At 34.2% G+C, this 23246-nt stretch overlaps 1 protein-coding gene across 2 annotated transcripts in view; it reads right to left on the reverse strand.

Moving 5' to 3' along the window:
• Nucleotides 1–21653, reverse strand: part of LOC128680917 (photoreceptor-specific nuclear receptor) — a 32580-nt gene extending 10927 nt beyond the window's left edge. Inside the window, exons 1-5 of one of the 2 annotated variants that reach the window (XM_053764406.1) lie at nt 21478–21653; nt 19679–19868; nt 13790–13915; nt 13378–13492; nt 7286–7389 (exon numbers count right to left, since the gene is read on the reverse strand). In XM_053764406.1, coding sequence (XP_053620381.1) covers nt 7286–7389; nt 13378–13492; nt 13790–13915; nt 19679–19739 — 406 coding nt within the window. In that variant the 5' untranslated portion in view covers nt 19740–19868; nt 21478–21653. Of the gene's footprint in view, nt 1–7285; nt 7390–13377; nt 13493–13780; nt 13916–19678; nt 19869–21477 lie in introns of both variants that reach the window. The other variant, XM_053764405.1, reaches the window with a different exon arrangement.
• Between the last annotated feature and the right edge of the window lie 1593 nt (nt 21654–23246).

The raw sequence follows: 23246 nt of genomic DNA on the forward strand, positions 1-23246 counted from the left end.
TAGTAGATTATTGACATTGATAAATAAATACCTAGTTCGTTTTAGTTTTCTTTTATGCAATTTTTTTATTCTTCATTCACAATTAAAAATCAAATATTCTGTTAATACAATACATTTCATAATCTGCAACAAGCTTCATCATTATAAAATAATAATTATATTCTTTTTGCTTTAAATATGTATTTGACACACCGATTTCGATTGAAATCTGTGATTGTATATCACAGATTTCTATCATCATGTATAAATTAACATAACATTTTAAGCGAAGCATAAAATATAGAATACCAAGTATTTGTTTCAGAAATTTCATTAATATTTTGTGAGATTGATTTAATAAATATATTTTTTTTTTATTTCATAATTTTCCAAGGACTTCGAACGTTTGGTAAATTAAATTTTGATTGACATAAAAAATAACTCTAACATAACACAATTTTTGCAGAACCGAGCAATGAAAACCAAATGTCTAACATCCTCTATGCCACGATACCACTGAAATAGTTCCCCCCTCCCCCCCATCGGGTAACTATAAATCAAATCGCCCCTCCCACAGCTGCCGCAGCCATCTTTGAGGTCTCACTTCCGGTGGAGCGAAAGAGACGGCTACACATGAGTAGTCCTTGCTAGTTTTACGTAAAAAAATATGTTCATTTTGTTTTGTGCATGAATTGAGATCGCACTTACTTAATCAAGTGTGATACAAAAAAATAACCTTTAGATAGATAAAGATTCATTATTATTATATTAATTAAAAGGAATTATGAATTTGAAAACAATTTCAGAAAAACGTAGTCAAGAAAATGTAAACGATTCAGCAGTCTCTCTGACAGTATCTAATACCAAAATTTTCAACGATGGATTGATTTAATTATACCTACTTATTATACATTATTTCAACACGTTATGTAGGTAGATACATACTAAATAAAAAATATTTTGTTATAATATTTTTTAAATTGATCACAAGTAATGGTTGTAATGGTTAAAACTCCTGTTGATCGAAAGATCCCAGGTTTGAAAGATTACTTACTCGTGCCACAATATGAGTTTGTATACCAATCTAACTCATGTGTAAGTATAACTCCGGTATAGTTGTTTTCATCGACCACCTCTTGCTTCCGGTGAAGGAAAACATCACGAGGAAACCAATGACCACTCCATTAATAGTGCCAAGAAAGTCGTTGTGTGTGTTTCATATTCATACCATGTAATGACGACGACCCTCAGCCATGTGCAAATACGACAACGAATGGAAGAGACAACTACAATTTTAGTTTCGAAAATAGAAGTGCACCTACCTATTTATATGAACCAAAGTAATCTTGACTATTTTTTGATTGTAAATTAAAAAGATTAGATCAATCCAAAACCAATTTAAAAGAACTCTTGGCTGGGTCGCCCCATCACAGACGTCCATAATAATTGAAAAATAAAATCATGGCTCAGGTGCTGGCCCCATCTGTGTGACATCTAGTGCATTGAATCGGCCCCCACAAAACATACCCATCTCATTCCCACACGTTCAAAATTATATATACCCGTCCCACGCGCCAGCGACTTCTGTCAGCCTGATTCAGTTAATGGTTATTGATTCTATAACACACAAAGAAATCGATTCTGAATTGTATCCAAGTCTGTTAAAGTTCAATTTCGCTTGTAGTCGAAATTATTCGGGGGTTGGAAATCGAACCCTAAGCCTTTTGTATTTGAGCCCACACTTGTCTGACTTAAAAGTTAGACATCCAGATTTAACTTAATACAATCCTGCGATTTTGGCGCATTTGAATATGAATATTAGTGACTAGTGTGTAAAGTTTACATTCGTTTGGAGATGTAGAGGATTTGTGACCTTTCGAAGGTGGCAGGGCTATTAATTCAGGGTCGGATCTAGGGGTTTAGAGAAGGATTAAATTCGCATTAATCAGTGTCTGTAGATTTAACTCCGGTATAAACAGTTAAGTGTTAGGGTACGCGATGTTGGATTTATGGTACAATCGCTGCCTGATGTGCAATGATTAATGTCTTCAATGATTTATTTGTAGCTACAACAGGTAACAAAGCTAATAGATATTTATCTGTCCCGTAATACTTCTTTGTTGTGTCTATTTTTCTTATACTTCAATGCAAGCCTGTAGAATATTTTTTTACTCAATTTAGGTAATTTATATTTGAATGATTAAAATTTCATTTTCATCATAAAGTCGATTAGCTATATTTATTTTTTTGCGTTAGTTTCTGCTACTTTTACAATATTCTCGTAGTTCTGCGCCAATACATGTTACTTTATCAATGTTAATCTTCTATCTTTTCATTATAATTCTTCTTCTTTGTTTTTTTTTCATTTTCCAAAGGCTACGTTCATCCATAAATTTAATTGACAAACTACACTACAAACAGAAAGGAATAATATATAATGAAAATAAACGGAGTTGTAATCAATTAATTTGATTTTAAAAAATTGTCAAAACATTTTCGCTCCGACTGTACCGGCCAAAGTCCGGCTTAAAGCGATACGAAGTAGGTACCTTCGTGGATTAAACGCGAAATCACCCCATTAGCATTTAATTTTACAAATGAATCTTTAATTCGCTGCCTTCTACTCTTCTTTCTAATGTAATCATTTTCAAATTAAAAGCAAACATTTTATTCCATAACATCCAATTGAAAAAATGTATATATAAATTTACATTTAAACAAAGATACATTTTTATTTGTCTCTTGCTCTGTACACCATTTTTATTAAACTCATTTTACAAAAAATACCTATTTGCTATTTTATAGATCCTCAAAACAAAATAAATAAATAAATATTCAAACAAACAAATGACACAGATTGAGCTAGCCCCAAAGTAAGTTCGAGACACGTGTTATGGGATACTAACTCAACGACACTATATTTTATAACAAATACATGTATAGATAAACCCGGGCCAATCAGAAAAAGATCATTTTCCATAATGACCCGACCGGGGATCGAACCCGGGACCTCTCGGTTTAGAGGCAAGCACTTTACCACTGCGCCACCGAGGTCGTCAAAAATAGATGTGCATGAACACTCTCTCTTTCATCTATGCATATGTTCCCGGTTGCTTTCACGGTTGTAAAGCTGCGAAGGCCGGGGTCAGCGTAAAAAAAAACCTTACAATTTTGAAGATTGTGATTTTACAACCGAACTCCCTGAAGTCAACTCTCCTTCTTGGTAATGCTATTGTTGCCTATCAGCTGCCTAGGCTGTGTGTCCCTTAGTCGTCTCATACGACATCCACGAGAGGATATAAAATGGTCCTATTCTAAGCCCTACGGCGGAACCACACGCCACTAAAAATAGATGCGCATGAATAAAGTTTAGTATCCAAGAGAGAGAGAGAAAAAATTAAATTTACCAAAATAGACTATAAATTAATAATAAGTTCAGACACTTAAATCATTTCAAATGCCCTTTGTACGAGTTTGTAAAACTACGTTAACAATTTAGTTTCAATCCTAACTTGCACTAATTGCATTGTAATTAGTAATCAACGGCCTCAAAGGACTACATATTTCATATGACACTCTATCCATATTAATCACCACAAGACCCCAGAACCTTTGATAAATTAAGTTAGCAGAACGCACTGAGGCTTTTGACAAGGTGAAGCAGCACCGCACCAGCCGAAAATAATTAAATTGTCGCGCCAGCATCTCAAAGTGTAACCAAATTAAGCTTTCCTTTTCACAGGATAGACGCCGAGAGCAAAATAATACAAAGCTTAGAGTAATAAAGGTGGTGGGAGTCGGGCGTACCCCAGGGCGCCCTACTGGGCCCGCTCATTATTGAGGAACATCTTTTTGACACTTTCTTTTCGTGTTAAATTGGATCAACGTTTCATTGTTGTAGGTGCTCACGTTATGGTAATCGCATTGTGTCGTTTCAAAGTTTGATTGCGCGGATTCTTGCAGATTCGAATTGCGAACTTTGAATGCTTTTGTGAAATAGGGGTTTTGTTTGTATATTTGATTCGTATATTTTTTTCTTTGAGTATTTCGCCGTAATAACTACAGATATAGGAACAAATTATGTACGTAATGTTCTTATATCTGTGACAATAACACGTCGTAATAATAGATTGTCATTAGGAAATCCATAACCTTTACATTTACCTATGTTTTGTGTCAAAAGTCACCTATTTCATTTCATAAAAAAAACGAAATACTTAAATTTCTTCTCATTGGTACCAAAGAAAACAACCAATGAAAAGTATTTATAGTTGATGAAATATTAATATTCACAACATAACACAATCCAAAAATATTGAGATCATTAAAACAAATTTAAATCTGACGTGGTTAACCTCCCGCCCACTAACGAGGGGTGCCATCTGAATGTGCAGCCCAGGGCTGTGGCTTTGTAGTTTTTGCTTAATTATCTGTGTTTGTGGGAATTTCGCATTCATTATAAAGAGGGTGTGGCAAAAGCGACTTATTAGATTCGGCTTTAGGGCATTACGGATTGTGCTATGTGGTTGTTTAATGAATTGTTACATTTTATTGGTGACATGCAAAATCGAATTGGTGGAAGCAGAAGTGGTGGAATACTTGATTTTATGTTGCAAATGTTTTTTTGTTATTTGCAAGTAATTTTATTTTATTTTAAAGAAGCAATTCTTATATAATTTGATTAAAACTGAAAAATACGAATCATTCACGTGTAATTATAGACGGAAAAGTCGAAGAGTTTGTCTAGGTTTTTCAAGAATGCCTACTCGGCCTTTGCGGACACATCATCACTAAAAGGTCTTTTCCGTCCATATGCGAGTGAGTGACCCGTATTTTTCATTAATAAATTCATGTACACACATTTGTTTTATCACAGATTATACAATACTTCTAGAAGTTAGCTACTTAGTTACAAGAGTAGAATTATGTAATTATGTAATACGCTGGGCCAGTTTTGTTTCTTCTCGCCGAGTACGTGTGGCTGCGGTTATGACTCTATTGTTGCCATCGATTTGGTCCTCATTTGTGCAATACGTTGAGCAGTTGGTACACTTCGCTGCTTGGTAGTTTATAAAAAATATATAACTATTATATACTTAAGTACTTGATGAATCTTCAAGTAGGTATGATCTGATATTTTTATCGGAAAGACAATAATAAGTATATTATGGGTAATCCTACACTCATCGCATCTTCGTATCGAGTGTGTTATTGCGAACACTGGTGTCAGATTTCATTCAAGTCGCCAAAAGGCATCTGACATGACTTTTACGACTACTTACCGCCATAGTCGCATACATACCCACTTGAGAACTAAACTGTCTACCAGTGTGCAGGTTTCCTCACGTTGTTTTCTTTCACTGGAAGCAACGTTGTTCTATGAACACTACTATACTTATATATGAGTCAGATTGGTATACAAACTCATATAGCACGGGTAGGATACGAACCTGAGACCTTTCAAGAAATAGACAGGTGGGCGTCTTAGCCATTACACCACCACCGACTCGTAGGTACAAATCCTACACTAATTTTAATAACGTGTGGGCGCACCCCTCGGCGTGACCTATTGAATTGATTTTGGTATTATAATGGACTAATCCTATAATAGACTCTGGTGTGGTTTATATTCGTAAACATTTTTAAATAAATTGGAAAGCTTTCGTCAATCAGGAAATAGTACTTTACTTATTGATTAGTCTCTTAGTTACTATTAAAATAAATCCTATTTTATTTTCGTAGCATTGCCTTTCCTATTTCAGATCATCAGCTGATAAATCATCAATTAGTGTGCGGGCTTCTTCACGATGTTATTCTTCACCTTCACAGCGACTACATCTCTCTGAAAGGAATATCACGCGGCCAATAACTATTGTTCAGTTGATGATTGGTAACGAATAGAAAAAGAAATGGTTACAAATCTATACATCATTATTCAAATTAAACTGACATCACTATAGCATACCCAATTTGACTAAACTAACAATCGTATGCACGACTAAGCTCGAAGACCTACAGCGAGGGCCCTAAGCCATAATTTGTATACCAAGCGGTTACTGCCACGCGTCGACACGTGGCTTTAAAAGATTTTTTTAACCCTTGCTTATTATTTTCTATTCACTTCAGTGTAAGTATATTTGTTGTTGCAATAGACCGTTATGCTGTGAAAAAATCTGGGTTTTTTTTTTTCAAATCTATGTTGATCTATAGACATTTATTATTACTTAGAAAAAATATGCACGTGTTTTTTGGTTTCAGTTTATTGAGAGCGTTAGAGATATTCATGGAAGTACATAGACAAGTCTTTCTTTGTAATTTTATCATTTGCATTAGGGGCGACGTAAAAGTAAAACCATTAAAATTATGAAGATTCAATGAAGTGTTTTTGCTCCTTGGGATTGCAATTGATGGCAATCAGTTACCAAGATATGTGCCCTATTAAGTATGTGTGCTATAAAGCTATTTTCGTTTATTTAAACTTGCCTACTTTTTTATTTGAGCTTGTATGACAGTAAGTGACATTTAATTATCGTTTTTGATTATTTGAATACCTTCATACGTATAATTTTTTACCCAGTCCAATTTGTGCCGAGCCAATTGTGTGACATTTGCATTTTAAATTTTACTCGCTATTCAGTGTCCGATCGAGCTGGAAGGATGTTGAAGACCGAGTGGTGAAAAAAAAATTAAGAAAGCTAAACGCCCTGGGCATCATGGCTTCGGAAGAAATATACGCGAAAAGAGATAAGTACCTAATTATAATTTCCAAAACTATATATCGAAATATGCAATACAAAAGCCAACATAGGGGTTTGTCTACACGATCACCTTCTGCCTATTGACTATCGTGTGTGCGACGGACGCGAGTTCGGCTTTGTCGGATTGACGTGTTTTGATATGTTTATGATGTGTCTATTTGTCCGGGTGTCTGTGGGGCTGACGTGGGAATTGAGATTAATATTTGGCCATTTATGAACGACGCTTCATTGTTCGAAGGCAAATGTTGATGTTGTAAATAAATATCCGAAATCTGGTGATGCATAACAATTTTTTTTGGTAGAAGATCTGTAGAGACATGCATTATTAACAAACGTACCTAATATTCAAATGCGAAAATAAGTTTGTTTGTTACTTCTTCATGATTTAACCGCTCAATATGTACTTAGTTTGAAATTCAGAGAAAGACATACCTACAAGGGTACTTTTCATCCCGAAAAAATAAAATTCACTGTACTTAATACAGCTCTGAATGCAACTAGGAACAAGCGAACATGACAGAAAGAGAGCCAGATATATGTCGACTCACCATCTTTGTTCATCCCCATAGCCAAGCACTTCTTGAGTCTGCACGCTTGACACTGGTTCCTGTGAGCCTTGTCCACCACACAGCGACCTGTTCCCGCTTGACATCTGTGAACAAAATCAATATATCAATAAAAATTATTAACTGAGCAGAAACGCGAGATTTGACAGCCATTGCGCAGCCCACAGCTTATCTATTGGCCGAGCACGCGCAAACCGATTTTACCCAGTTACGGCGCGTACGCGAGAAGCGGATATAGTAAACACGCACACAGTTGCACGCTTACTACGACAACATAACTGTTAGCCTCTGTACCGATTCCCTAGCCAAGTTTATACTATTTAGTTTCTACGCGTAAAACGTAAAAACTACTTGATGGATTTTGATGGTTTTCTCAGTCTTACAGCGGATGGTCTAACTTAAAATCTTATATAGGTTTCATCGCGATATATTGCTTAGTTAAAGCTCGAAAAATTAAAAACAATAATTTATGTGCGGATGCACGAATTAAACGCGGGCGAATTAAACGAAACCGCGAGCAAAAGCTACTATTTAATATAAACTTAATTGATTAACAGATGCAAAATTAAAACGTAATCTCCCATCCTCTCTCAACACATCGAAAGGACAGATATAGACACATGTTCATTACAACATCATTCAAAAAGGTTAAGTGGCGTGAAACGTGGTAGCCCACTTGTTATAAGGGGTGTAGAATTGTATACTGGGTATCTTGTAAAAAAAAATTGTGTATTATGTTTAGAGTTAACTTTATGTCTGTATATTTAGGGCCTATTTCACAACTTTCTGATAAAATATCATATTGTAATCTGACAGATAGACAAAACACTAAAACTACTAAATAAAAAATTGGAAAATGTTTGAGAGCCCCATAGCCTAATATTATTTTGTAATCATATCACAAGGCAGCTGAGAGCGTCATTTTCTTTGTTGCCATTTTGTAAGTAAGTACCTAATCATAATTTTTGTTTTTTTGTATATACTTATGCCGTTAATAGCCAAAAAACAGATTTTTCTAGTTTGGGAATTATTGTATTCATGTTATATTTTTTTCATTCATATCCTGTGTGATGGGCACCTTGCTTTTTTTACAAATTTTTAATTGAAAAGTTGGATAATTTTCTTTAATTCTTCAGCTAACTCTATTGGATCATTCACAATGCCTTCTGCCAATCAAGATACAAATCTGTTCCTAGTTAAATGGTAGATGGATGTGCGTGGACGCACACTTCAATATCACTGCGTTACTGTATTTTAATTATTTACTATTAAGAAATGAATGGTCAATAAAAAGTATTTTATTTTATTTTCATGATGTAAAGGCGCATCATAATAGCAATCGGAATTCTTCATCAGGTCGTTGACAGAGTCAAGTCAAGAGTCATTTAGACAGTAACAAGAAAATCGAAGCCACATTTATCCAGATAATGGTGTTATTAATGAATTTAAGATGATAAATATGATGATAAATTGAGAAAAATATGAACATGTCAGGTTTCTAACCTATCGCCGATTCGAAGATTCATATCAGTTTATAATAATTTCTCTTGATTGACTTGACGCGGCAGATGAGGCTGCTGGCGTATTTTTTGTATTTCTTTCCTGAAAGTCTTAGAAGTCAAAATTAAAACTCACGCAGATTAAATAATATTTTAATTCTGAAGTAATCATTTCTAGAACATATCAACTAAATTTATTTCTTTCATAGTTTTCCTACTAAATATAAATATAAGAGCACCCTATTTTCCACATTTCTATGGCGAGTTGCAACAAATGTCAAAGTAATCCTATTACTAAGGGATTGCCAGTAATGAAATATCTTTAATCTGTATTACGTACGAGTAGTTTCTGAGAAGGCATTTTTGTCAGCAACTGTATCAAACCCCATCCCCTTTTTGGGTCCGAGTTTGATTGCTTCCGACTTATAATTATTTTGGGGACATATTTTTCTATATTTTTGGCAAGGCTTATGTTTCATTAAGTAACGTAATATCACTGTAATATTTTTATATGTGCGTAATATGCCTTTAAGCGACTTTCGAAAAATATGAACATGATCTGACTAATACTTTATTATGAAGAACATATTTTCAATCGATTGAGCTGAAATTTTGTACACATGTTTAGTTTGGAATACAAATACATCATTGTGATAAGCATGGTGCACCTAGAAACGGCTCCCGACGAGGGATCTCCTCAACGGTTTACTGCACATGATGTTTTTGCCACGCATTGAATGCAATAACATCCTCTCTGACAACAATAAAATCTTGTGTCAAAAATAAAATTTATTATAGAACGAACAAAAAGCTTCATCGCGTACACGATGTTTTTGGTGGTAGAGTTGAATCTAGTTTTATTTATTCTAAATGTTGCATACACACAGCTACTTAGAAAGTACAAAAATGTTATTTTTATTTAGAAAAAGTTTAATTCTCACGAGCAAAATGCAAATTCTATACCCGCTATATCTAAAACATTAGTACATTCATACATTAGTACATTCAAAACTACCCGAAATATTAATTCCATTAAAAAAGGGATCAACAGTTGATCTACGAATCTGTTCAGAAATAAATTACTGAATCAATGTACACATGTCACTCTTCACTATCTGTCGAGGGCTGGTGTTGCCCGATGCAAATAATAGAAGAGGGGCCAAATGTTAAACTGTTTTTAATATTATCTGTGCGTGGTTGACGATTCAAGTATGCTGTTTGCAATTTTTGTTATTGATTATTAGGTTTGGTTTGGTATTTTTGTTAAAAAGTGAAAATAACTACCCTTTGCCGCTATTTTACCAAAGGAATATCTTTTTCCGGGATGAAAAGTAACTTATGTCTTTCTCCATTCTATTAGCTATATGAATAGAATTTCAAGACGATTGGTTGAGTAGATAAAGCGTGAAGGCGAACAATAAACAAAACTCACTTTCGCATTTTAATAAGTACTAGCAGCCCGTCCCGGCTTCGCTCGGGTCGAAAACCATCTTAAATTAAACTATACACCAAAACCTTCAACAGGAAAGTAATGATGTAAGATTATCTTCATCTTTAAAGACAGACACGAAGCGATTTTTTAAAATAGAGTCTAGTTATTGCTAACATACAGTTACGATATGTGGAAAATTAAAAGAAATAATTTTGAAAACCTTTTCTTCATCTAAAATTCAGCGTGATGTAGATTTTTTATATATACATTATATAAAATCAATATAATAACATTCGACTTTTTTCAATTATATGACTATATTAAATAAACACTAATTCAATATTTTATATAATTATTTAATTTCAAATGCACAAGTATTGAAAAGCAATCATTTTATAACAACAGCAATAACAATTTTATTCTTCTTTCCATAAAAATTCACCGCACAGAATATACGGCAAGAACATTATCCAAATAAAACGTAACATTAAACGGTGAAGAGCGAGCGTTCTGTCATAAAAACGAAAATTAAATTCACATCCTATTTAAATACCCAGCGATGGGGAGGCGATAGGTAGCTAACACTGTGTATAAGCGAAAGCGGTAGCGTATTTCTTACTTCCGGGGTTTTGATTTCCCGGGATAAAATGTACCATGTGTCACGAGTCTACTGGTGAAAGAATTTTGGAAATAGGTCGAATGGAAGGAAATATATAAATATGTAGGTATATAGATATAAATTCGTAATATAGTTTGGTATTAGTAATATATTTTATAGCTATATTTTTAACGTAGTTATACTATAATAACTACATTAAAAATAAATATTTTTATTTTATGGCTGCTTTAGTTATGAAATATACATAATTACATAACTAAAGCAGCCATAGACTAAAAATATTTATTTTTAGACGTACCCTACACAAACCCGTGCGCAGGGCCTTTCTAAATCTATGCTACAAAAGTAGTAATTATTAGCTTGCACTCGGCAAAGCACTTAAAAATTTCGTAAATAATGAAGTATTTTGATTTGTAAATTTTGTAGACGATCCTAACGCTCTAAGAACGGCCTACGCGTTAGCTACGAACTCAAGAATACAGGCTACGAACCGCTCCCGCTCCGCTTATCACAGTATCATCACCCCGCCAACAGGTCACAGATGCAGTAAGAATGAGAAATATGCTCAGCGTGGATTAAGTAGTACAAGTGCATGTATTGTTCGGGAGAGCCGGTTGCAACGGGATTTTGGGATTACGCGACCTTTTAGGGGAATACTTGATTCGAAATTAATATTTTGCTTGCCTTTTTTGCTTGTGTGTTTTAATTTGTTGTGTTATTGATTAAGGTATTTTCTTTATAATTATTTTTTGCCCGACTGCAAGGAAGGGTATTGTTTTTCGCGTATGTATATTTCGTATGTAATATTCCTCATATCTGCCCGAGTGTTCTTAGATAGGTGACGTTAAAAAAAAAACGTGGCGCTGCCTGTTCAAAGCCATTGAAATTTGTACATTTTTTTTCGAATACTACAACAGGGGTATCAAATTAAAGAGGTCAACGCTAGGAATCAAACAGGCGGGTATTTTTTTGATATTTGCTTGATTTCTAAGTAACTTAATAATCGTAGTGAAGTAACTAAAATGAAATCTTTTGAACTCTAAATTCTCAATCGACAATAGTTCTATTTAGTTTTATATGAATTAAAGGTATTGATAAATTTATTGATTTTATGTGTCTGTTCACTAATGGACAACTACTGTTCATCTATTTGGTTCACCTGGGTGCACCTCGGACACTTTTTCTTACTCGTACTTCACCAAACTGATATACATACATACATACATACGTTCAGAAAGATTAAAAAAAAATTAAGACAGTTTTGAACTCTCACGTTTTTAAAGTCGAAGTGCCCTCTATATTAATTTATTTAATTGTAAAATACTTTTAAGCACCCCAACTTCACGGATAACATATAATGAATAATTTGAACCAAATATTTTCATCAAAATATATTTTGTTGGCATAGCTGGCGTGGTCGGTTTGTGTGTTTGTTAGATTGAGCGTGTCGCGCGATGTGTGCCACACTTGTGTCCTGCTTTTTTGATGTTACTAATTTATAAACTATAACTAGATTGTGTTTATTTATCAAGTATATTTCATCAATTACTTTACTTGTAATTATAATAACTGTTAATATGACATGCTCTTATGGGCAGTGATGAGTTTAGAGGAGGCGAGTGAGATTTGTCACGATCGTGGCAAATGGTACGAATGTAAAACCAGCAATGTATACAGAATCCGCTAAAGTTTCGGCAAACTGTTCGTGGACATTGTGGAGTTGACATAAAAACTACTAAATTACGCATAAATACTAAGTACTAAGGTATTTATAATAATAATTTTAAGGTAAAAAGTACTAAGAAAATTATGTTGTGTGATATTCACAAAAGTTTGACATGATTCCATTCCAACAATCGGTTACAGATGATGAAATTGAGGTTTCACTTATTGTTCATATTAAAGTGTCCACAATTGTGCAAACAGTTGTGTACTTGTGTTTGGATGATCTAAATCAGCACAAACTTGTGTCTGCAGTTGTATAAGTGGTTTCAGGTGAATATTTGATGATAAACTTTGCTATTTCAACTGAAGCTGTCGTTTGGTCTAAATTGAGGCTGTCTTCGAGTCGTTAGTTAAATTTTACGCTTTCTATTTTATCAAATTATGTACAATCTAATTCATAACTTGACACAGAAAATACAAAATTGTCGAATACTAGCGCCCTGGCCCGGCTTAGCAATTTATTTATCTTCGAGAATAAATAGTCTAAATAAAAGTGAAAACTGCATCAAAATCCGTTGCGTGATTTAAAAGACAGCTTAAAAAACAGACAAACAGTTTCGTAGTGATACTAATGTTCAACTAACTCAATAGACTTTTTGTTCACAGAAAAAAATACTTACAGACAGTGAATTTGTATTATATTTTATGTTAACAATTTATGGCAATAGTCCGGTATTTGAGATGCTTGCATGTGAATATAGTTCCAACACGTCGAGACCCTATGGAGAGTTTCGGTGTTGTAGGTCTCCCGCCAAAACCTGTATCATTATGTTATATTACTATAAGGCTCTTTATTCACCTGTAGATGAGTTTCCGTCTGACTGAGCGCTTGAAGAACCCGCTGCAGCCATTGCAAGCCAGAATGCCGTAATGCTTGCCTGAACTGGTGTCGCCGCACACAACGCACACGAGGCCTGAGAATTAGGAGATATATACGATTATACATCACAAGATATGATGACAGAGTTTCTGAATGCCGATAAATGTGAGTTTAATAAATTTAACCACTTTAGGCAATATCTGCTTTAAGCATAGATATATCATATTAATTGTCTAACTAACTGTGGTACAACAGCTCCGACCGCGAGAGAAAAATTGTATTTTTATTCTTTAAGTCACAAGCCAATGCTAGTAAATGCTAAGCCTCGACAGCTTCACAAATTGGAAGTTAATAGAAAAAAGAATAGAAGTCAGGAGCCAACCTGTCTTACCCAAGTGGTTGGTCTTCTTAGTAGGCGGGTCTGGCAGCCATGGTCTCAATGCTGGTGGTGCTAATGCTGCTGCGACCAGAGCTGCCGACGTTGGCGGTGACCATCTTAGAGGAGAGGTGTTGTCGTCTGTACAAATAATACAAAGTTAGTCTTCAAGTAACAAGAAGTATTTAGTGCAAAATGTAATACATACGAGAATAAGCTGAGATGAAGTTCTCTCCTTGGGAATACTATACTACTTATCAGCTGTCTAGAATATTTGTTATTATATAGGGCGAAACCACACGCCATTTACTTTAGTAATAATACTTAGATGTACGGTACCTCCTTAAGTTTTGATATTCTGATAATTGAAACATTAGCTACTTGTATATTTATACGAACATTTTGAACTGAACAAATCCTGAATTAAGATATTAAAGCCATATACATTTAATCTCAATAAAGCTAATAAAATAACCATTGCAAATCACACCCTTCCATTTTAATAGCATTTCTATTTTACAACAAGCGAGGGGCCGAGTATAGACCCTTGAGTGCGCCTGAAACCCGTTACAAGTGAAATTATACCTTCTGCTGTTTATATAAGGTTTGATATTGAAGAAATCAAACATATTTGGTACTAATGTGTCAAATCAATTAAGTGATTGGTATGGAGCGATCGGAAGGGCAAATTGGTGCGGTTTCACGGTATCAAACGCTTTTGATATTTATGTTGGAATCCAATATGAGAAATGGTATGTGATACTTCATAATATGATCGTGTATTTGTCACATGAATGTGATTTTAGACGACGACGCTTAAGCATATTACATTGAAATATCTATAATCTATACCAACTTTTATTAATAAAAACATATTACCTATAAATGCGAAAGTCTGTCCGACTATCTATCAATCTGTCTGTTCCGCTTTCACGGCTAAACCGCAGGATTTGATTTTGATGAAATTCGGTACGCATGCAATTAAAGAACCCCGTTTTCAATAATAGGTTTTTCAAAAATATACCCCAAATGACTATAATGGTGGGTGAAAGTTTGTATGAAAATTGTATCGCTTTCGCAGAGAAGTTCACGCGGGTAAAAGCTAGTATTTTATATAGCCACATAGTTGGCAACGCTCGTGTACGGGCATTCATGGACTGCGGTGACAACATCCCATCAGGTGGACCGCATACCTTTTTACATATCTACAATTCTATCTACTAATTTCCAGAAAATGGCCAATAAATTTGACATTACATGGACAGCACAGTCAAAGTTACAACAATTGATATTAATGTTAACTTTTTTATTTTATCATAAGTACTCAATATAATGTCTGTATCGGACTAATGAATTACATTCGATTTCGCGTCAAAATAAATCGAATCATCACATCATCCCTCAAAAGAACATTTCTATCAAGAGCAGCCCTCCGCTATCTAGCTGTTAACAATAATTGTCGATCGTTACAATGGGCTATTGTATTTATTTACCTATATTAAGTGTCACAGGCAGTCACTGCACGTACCAGACATGTAGAGTTACGAAACTATTAGAGAGGATTTAATTTATATAAAAATGTTGAAATCTTTTTCGAGTGTGCTATAGCTAATACTGGTTTTAGATTTTATCCAAGTCGCCTAAAGGCATCTGTCATGTCTTTTACTATCTACCGACATTACTTAATCTGTATCTCTATCTCTAGTCCCGGCTTTGCTCGAGTAAAAACATAATAAAATAATTTTGCTCAGGAATCACACTATACACACTATTGGTGAAGACTGCATGAAAGTCGGCGCTTTGTTTTATAATATTTGTTTTATAAGGTTTCTATCGAAACAAGCGGAGTAAATACCTATAGAAAAGAAATAATTATAGAATAGAGAAGAAATAAATATTTCTTTAATCACTTTAAAAAGCATTCTATTGCCATTCGACAAATAATAACCAGAATACCAAAATTTGTCTCGTAAAATAGGTTTGTCAGCTCCGACGGCTGGATGGATTAAGATTTAACTATTTTACCTGTTCAAAATCAAATCGCCCGCTCTATACAGTCACAAAGTCTACAATAAGATATTTCGATGGGGGCATTGCGATGCTGTAAATACATTTGCAAGCCAATCCATTCAGTACAAAATTAAATTGTGTATTTTGTCGCGTTATCTCACCCGCCAACTTCCTTTTGTCTAAATAAATAAATAAATATGGACAAATCACACAGATTGAGCTAGCCCCAAAGAAGTTCGAGACTTGTGTTATGAAATATACTAACTAACTCAACGATACTATAATCAATAACAAATACATATATAAATAAACATCCAAGACCTAGATCAATCTGAAAAAGATCATTTTCCATGTTGACCAGACCGGGTATCGAACCCGGGACCTCCAGTGTAGCAGTCCGGCGTGATGACCGTTAGGCCACGGAGGTCATCAAAATATTGTGAAGGTGAGGGTGTTGATTTTAACCCCCAACGCATAAAGAGGGGTGTTATAAGTTTGACCGCTATGTGTGTCTGTCTGTGTACGTGGCTCATCAACGGGTGAACCGATTTGAATGCTTTTTTTTTTATTTCATAGCTAATTTTTATGCATTGGTTCTTAGATATATTAGATCAAAATCGGTTTAGCCGTTCCAAAGTTGTAGCGAAATGAATATTGAAAGTCGGGGATTTTTTAATTTGTCTAACAAATGAACTTGTTTTGCAAGATTCTGGAAATTATATAGGATTGCGCTGATCTAACGATGAATACCGCCATCTATACTGTCCATCAATGTGCAAGTTTCCTCACGATGTTACCTATCACTGGAAGCAAGTGGTGGTCGATAAAAACTACTATACATGAGTCAGATTGGTATACAAACTCATAGCCAATAACAACCGGTGACCGGCAACATTTAATATATTTTCAATCGCCACAACTGAACATGTCACCCGTGAGTATTGGGCCAGCACAATATAAAATCAATAAGGATCGGTCCCCAGGGTCGTTGGTCGCACATGCTCCCGTGTTATGACCGAAGGATTATTATACTATATTTAAAATTGTAGTTTTTACTTCTTTTTGTCTACCCTTTATCAAGTTTTGCAAGTTTTTCACCTATTATATTTGTACTTGTCCTACAGAGTTGAAATGTCCCACGTCGCTTCAGTTTCCAGTTTCAGTTTATTATGATAAGCAAGATCTGTGCACCAATGATCGGCTCCCAACGAGGGAACACCTCAACGGTTTACACACACACATGTTTTTTTTTGCAAATGCAACAAAATCTCTCTGACGATAAATGTAGTGGGGCATGTTGGGATACCATCTATATAATTCTATTTTTAAATTCCTCCCTTTTTGCATTCTATACATTCTCATGGACAGTCAACAAGCACATCAACCTACCCAAATTTATTGCAAACTCGCCGCTATTACCGCGCCATAGAGGTTGAAGTTCTACCAATCAATCTTTTCTTAGGTATCTGAACTATGAACATGAGTAAAATCAAAGAAAAACGTAGTACATTTAAAGTCGGATTTAGCGGAGGGTCGGCGGGGGGCGGGAATTAATCAGAGAGGCTCAAGGGCTTGCCGCGTCAAAAGAAAACCAAATAAAACGGCAAGCGACAAAGTTTCCTCTCCGAATGGTACTACGATGGCGGGGAGTCGCATTGCTTTTATTTTTATATATGTCTTTATGTAAAAATAAAATTAATCAATCACTATAATGATATGAAATATAGGAATTTTATAAATTTTATAGGTTTTCGAAATTAATTCATCTGTTTCTTTTCAAGCCGTCATATGTTTTTTCAGCATCATATCAGAAGAGCGAAATGTCAGCTTATCGATACTATATACTTATCCAAAGGTTGGCTGGAAGAAATTGCATTAGCGATAAGTCCGCCTTTGCACTCATTATGTTTTAATATCTTGTTGGAACTGTACTCCTTTGTGAATGGTGCAATAAAGAGTTTATCTATCTATCTAGTTATTAATAATTTATATTGTTATCTGATTTACTTGTTATGTTCTGTCTAGTATAAAAACGTAGTATTAAATTTGCCTCATCGGAGTACTAAAACTAAAGCATAACTAAAAATCGACCATAGAACTTTACCAGTTGAATATCATAAATAATAAAAACAAAATGAATCTAACAGTGTCGTCTCCACGCCTTCTCCGTTCCTAAAGTGGCGTACTGCAAAACAAACATTGATTTATCTTGATACCCGGCTTTACTCGCGCCTCCGTCCTGACTTCCAATTTCCTGAAACGGAACTTTTTATGTGTCTTATAAAACCTTTATGTTCCCCCCACCATTCGTTTTATTTCTGTTTCGATTGAATTTTTATTTCTGGTCCTTTCATGGAGGAACATTTTGGGTGGTATGATGATGTAATAAAAAATATATTTTTTATGATTGATACGCTCCGTGATTCTGCTCCAATGGAAATTTTGAGATGAAAGTGCACTAATTTTTAGATTTCATTCTACCCATAGAAATCGGATATTCTTTTGTTGTACCTACCTTTTTTTTGTTGGTTTGTTTTTATGTGTAAGAATCTTTATCCAAAAAATTATCACAAACTTTAACATTGGCAGAAGTTTGGTGGCACCCAAGGTTTTTGTTTTTGGCGGATGTTATAGCTTTTTATCCTTCAGTCTCCTTGTATCGTGCGATATATGCTTGTGAGTCCTCCCGTGAAATGTAATACGCCCACTCCATATGAATGGGCCTATTCTAGGGCGGGAACCACTAGATATCTGCCCAATGTTGAGTTAAAATTGCAAACACTTATATATTTCTGATTTGAAATAAGTCAGGGCTAAAGTGCCACTCAAATATTCCTGAAAAAATACATTCCCGCTACACCCAATAAAAAGCCAATATTCAAAATGCGAGCCCATTATTCCAGAACGAAAATGAAATTTCAAATCCCTGTCTTCTATTGGCTACTTTATATTCTGTGCGCGCTCTGACCGGGTAAAGTGGCAAATCATGGAGCGGCTGAAAATCAGTCAAATAGACCCCGAGTTACTGGCAGGCGTTGGCTGAATACTAAATGTGTCAGTGCCGTGAAAAAAAAGAACATGAAGTATGGCGGACGGCGCGAAATTCGAAAATTGATTTTGATTGGTTGATTATATTCACTTTAATTCGTAATTTGATATTTAAATCAGTACGACTTTGCGTGTACATTTTTTTTTTGTTATGTATGTGTGAATATAAATATTTTATGTATGTGTGAATCCAAGCGTCATTTCGCGTGATCACCAAATTTTTGGGCGTAACGAATTAATATTAATTAGTGTTAAATAATGTAACGGCTTAATATAAATTAGTTTAACCTAAGTACATGTTTTACCGTCTATGGGTATGCAAAAATTAATAAATGAAGAACATGCCACAAAAAAGGAGAAACAATTATCCTAACTCATAAAATTCCAAAATAAAGCACGCATTTTAAATTTGTTCTCTTTCCCAAAATAGCAAATATTTAACGCCCAGGCAGCGACGACAATTTCTTGTGCTATTTAAAATAAAATCTATATATCTATACATACTTATAATAAAACTGTAAGTAGGCTACGTCTGTACATAGGAGTTATTAATGAAAAATAATTATGGGGGACATATATGGGACTAATGGAATCCAAAACATTTTTTTTTTAATTTTTGTCTGTCTGTTTGCGCATCACCCAAAATCTACTAGATGAAATTGGATGAGGTCCACATTTGTATACCGGATGGTTCTAACTTGAAATCTGGTATATAAGTTACATACGCGATACGTTAGTTAGAACCTGAGATATTGACTATGAGATAAGCTATGAGCGGACGCATGAAGAAAACGCGGGCGAAGCCGCGGACAAAAGCTAGTAAAGTATATGGAAATAATTACTTACCTCTAATTCTTCCGTCCTGATGGTCTTGCGTCAGTTGTAAAGGAGCTTGGGCCACTTCCATTTTACGATATAGTCTTTTTGTCTCACTTTCACACTTTGAATAAATAAATACAGATAATGTATTTTAAATGTTGGCTTATAATACGTAAGTATAACTAATATTTGTCATTTCTCTTCATTAGATTTAATTCTGAAAGAATCGATTGTTAGTCATGACAACAATGTGAACACTTTGACAATTTTTTATTTAATATTCCATTATTTTATTGAATAGGTATCAATGCAACTAAATAACTAGACATCTACGAAAGTGCTACAACGGCTACGAGAATCCGTAGCGAGCTACGGTAGTTCGTAGACTCGTAGCCGGTGTAGCACATACGAACGCGATTTACATCAAAAATAAAATAATATAGAAATGTTTCATTTTGAAAATCGATTTTATTTTAAAAACTTGAAATAGATACAATTATTGCCTTTAGATTCGAAGTTTCGGTCGAATACTCATTGTTTTCATATGAACAATCATATGAAAAAAATGAGTATTCGACCGAAACTTCGACTACCTACAAAGGTAGGTAGATATTATTATATTACATATATGGTGGCCTTTGTATTCCGTCAGGAAATTATTTGAAAATTTAATAGTATGCTCATTTAGGTTGGAAATTGCCAGTTGTGATTTTAAATATATGCAGTGTATAAATTGGCGATCATGTATATATATATATTTTTTTTTGGCAGGCTTAATATGTATTAAAAAATTTATAGAAAATATTGTATGAATTTTATGTATATTTGTATACCTACTTTTAAGGATTAATAAAAAAATCTTATCTTCATAAAAAAAAATATTATTTAAGTTCAGTTTAAAAAACGCGCGTGACGTGCACACCAATAAGTATTGCGAAGTAATTTCTAATATTTTCGTGTAACGAATTATATTCTATCGAATTTTCTTTTGCGCCATTTTGTTTCAATTTTCAAGTGTATGTTCTGGAAATTGCTTGCAACAAAATATTTTATACTAGAGGAACGGCTTCGCTCGGGTAAAAATGTAATAAAAATTATAAGTTATTTCTGAAGATCACGTCTGTGTCTGTGCCAAATTTCATTAAAATAAGTCAAGTCGTTTTAGAGTTTATTCATTAAAAACAGAAATACAAAACTTTTCACTTTATAATATTAGTATACCTAGAGTTTGGACATGGATTATTATATTAGTGTGGATTGTATTTTTAAATAAATTGCAAACGAATAAAAATATTATATAGACAAAAAATTATAATAAAAAACAAACTAGATCAAAATCGGTTCAGCCGTTTGGCTGCTATGATGCCACGGACAGACATAAACAGACACGTTAAATTTATAACTCCCTCCTGTCGTCGGGGGTTAAAAACACAGTATAATGTTCAATTGTTTGTATATTTTAATTTTTATGTTGAATATTAATAAACTTGTTGACAACGATTGTTAAATTAAATTACTGCAAATATATCTGTCTTTGAATATTAGTACTTTTTAATATTTAATCAAGTGTTAATGGCAAAGATTGGTGTATGTCTGTTAATTATAAATCAACTGTTATACAAAGAATATTAATACTATATAATTTATCTATATAGCTCGTCCTTTTTGTCATTGGACGATAATATAAACCTAAATAATTAACAAAGCACCGTTAAAAATTATGATTTTGTTTGGATTAGTTATTTTAATGTATGTATCTATCTTCAAATACGAGTTTCCGTTTTTAAATTGACCAACAACATAAACAAACCATACATTTTTTAAACCTTTTAAATTCAGAAATGAAAATCGGCCACGGATAGATTCTATATTTAAAACCGTAAATTGCAACTGGCACGTTGCTTTTAGCTTTATTTTTTTTATATTTGAAACTTCGAATTCTATATCAAATTCAGACAGCGTAACGTTTGACACGGAGAGCCGCGGCGCGCGCGTCCTACGCGGCTGTTGGGACACTTTTGACGTGGTCGGGCTCCGTGGGGTGGAGGCGGGGCCGACCACGCCCCGTTGCTTTTCGTGTCTGATGCCCTCACTTCGAGGATGAAATAAAGACACGCTGCTGAGAATATTTACAGTTCATAAAAAGTGAAAATATACTTTTTATGTCAGTAAAAAAATTGTTAAAAATGCCGAAGCTTGGTGAGGATATCGAACATCGACGAAGCGTGTTGCAGATCTAGGTGGATATTGATTTATTAAACTTTATATGATGTTTTAGTGTTTCTTTGCTAGATTTGTCTATATCGAATAGAATAATGAAATGTCTTCTGTCCTCACAAAAATTATAACTGTTCAACAGATATCTTGGCTACGTACCTACCTATGTATAATCAAAATGGTCTTTAGTATTTTAAGATCCAGACAAAACTTTAAATAAGTAATATGAAACTATATGATTACAAATATTTTTTTTAAAAGTAGGTATTGTATGTTTTGTAAAAATTGCTTGCAATTTTTCTCCGCCCATTGCCCTTTTCCGCGATCCGTCTGACATTTTTCCGCAGAACTGATGGCGTGACGCATCCCGAAGGGGATTCGATTTTGGGTCAGCTGTTAAACGGTCGTTTTAAGCTTTAATTTGTGGCAGCCGCCGTTTAGAATAATGACGCAGATTTCAGATTGGTTCGGCTCCCAATTACTATTTTTGGATATTTTACAAGCTGTTGAAATGTCGACGGCTTTACTTCTTAAGAATTGTTTATTTTGTAGAATTAGGTAGGTAGCCTTATAAATAGTGAATAATATGAATTTTCGAGAATATATTCATGCATATTTACGGATATGATAAAGAGGATCTATACATTCCCAAAATTTGATTTTTTTGTAAAATTTGTAGGTATCTTATTCTATTTAAGCAATAGCTCACATTTTATTTCCTTCAATGCACAAATTTGTTCCTCTGTAAAAGCACAGAAGTAAAAGTAAACAAAACTTTATATCGAATTTATCACGTAGGTACACCTTAAACCTTTGCGTATCTTCAATGCAGAAGAAAAAAAAATCTTTAATGTAAATTAGGCATTTATAAATCTTTCCATTTTAAAATTATTTTCCCGGTGGTTTATTTATTAAGCATAAACTTTTTTTTTTTTAGTTTAGTTTATCCATAAGGAAAGGCAAATGTATCTAAGCCCGTACAGCCATGTAAACATAAACAATAGGCACATTGACATTTGATATCTCGTCCAATAAGAGCCGCGACCGCGAAGGGCGGGGCGGGCACATCAAATTCCGCGGTCCCAACCGTCAGAAAGGAAAAGTCACGTTTTCCCGCGCGATTCTCAACCAATCAGATTGCGGAATCGTGTAAATGACATTTTTGATTTTCATTTTCCCTAAAACGCCCTAAGAGCGTCGTTTATAAGTTATTTTAAAGAAAACATTCAACAGAAAGTTTATGATAGTTGATGTTATATGAAATAATTTCCCGTTTCTCGGCCATAGAGCCAGGCTGATGATAGAAAATAAAGGAAATAGAATATTCTAAGAGGCATTATTCAACACTGGAGACATAACATCAATTACTATCTTTTAT

The sequence above is a fragment of the Plodia interpunctella genome, chromosome 25, assembly GCF_027563975.2.
Source record: "Plodia interpunctella isolate USDA-ARS_2022_Savannah chromosome 25, ilPloInte3.2, whole genome shotgun sequence".
In the NCBI taxonomy this organism is placed as follows: domain Eukaryota; kingdom Metazoa; phylum Arthropoda; class Insecta; order Lepidoptera; family Pyralidae; genus Plodia; species Plodia interpunctella.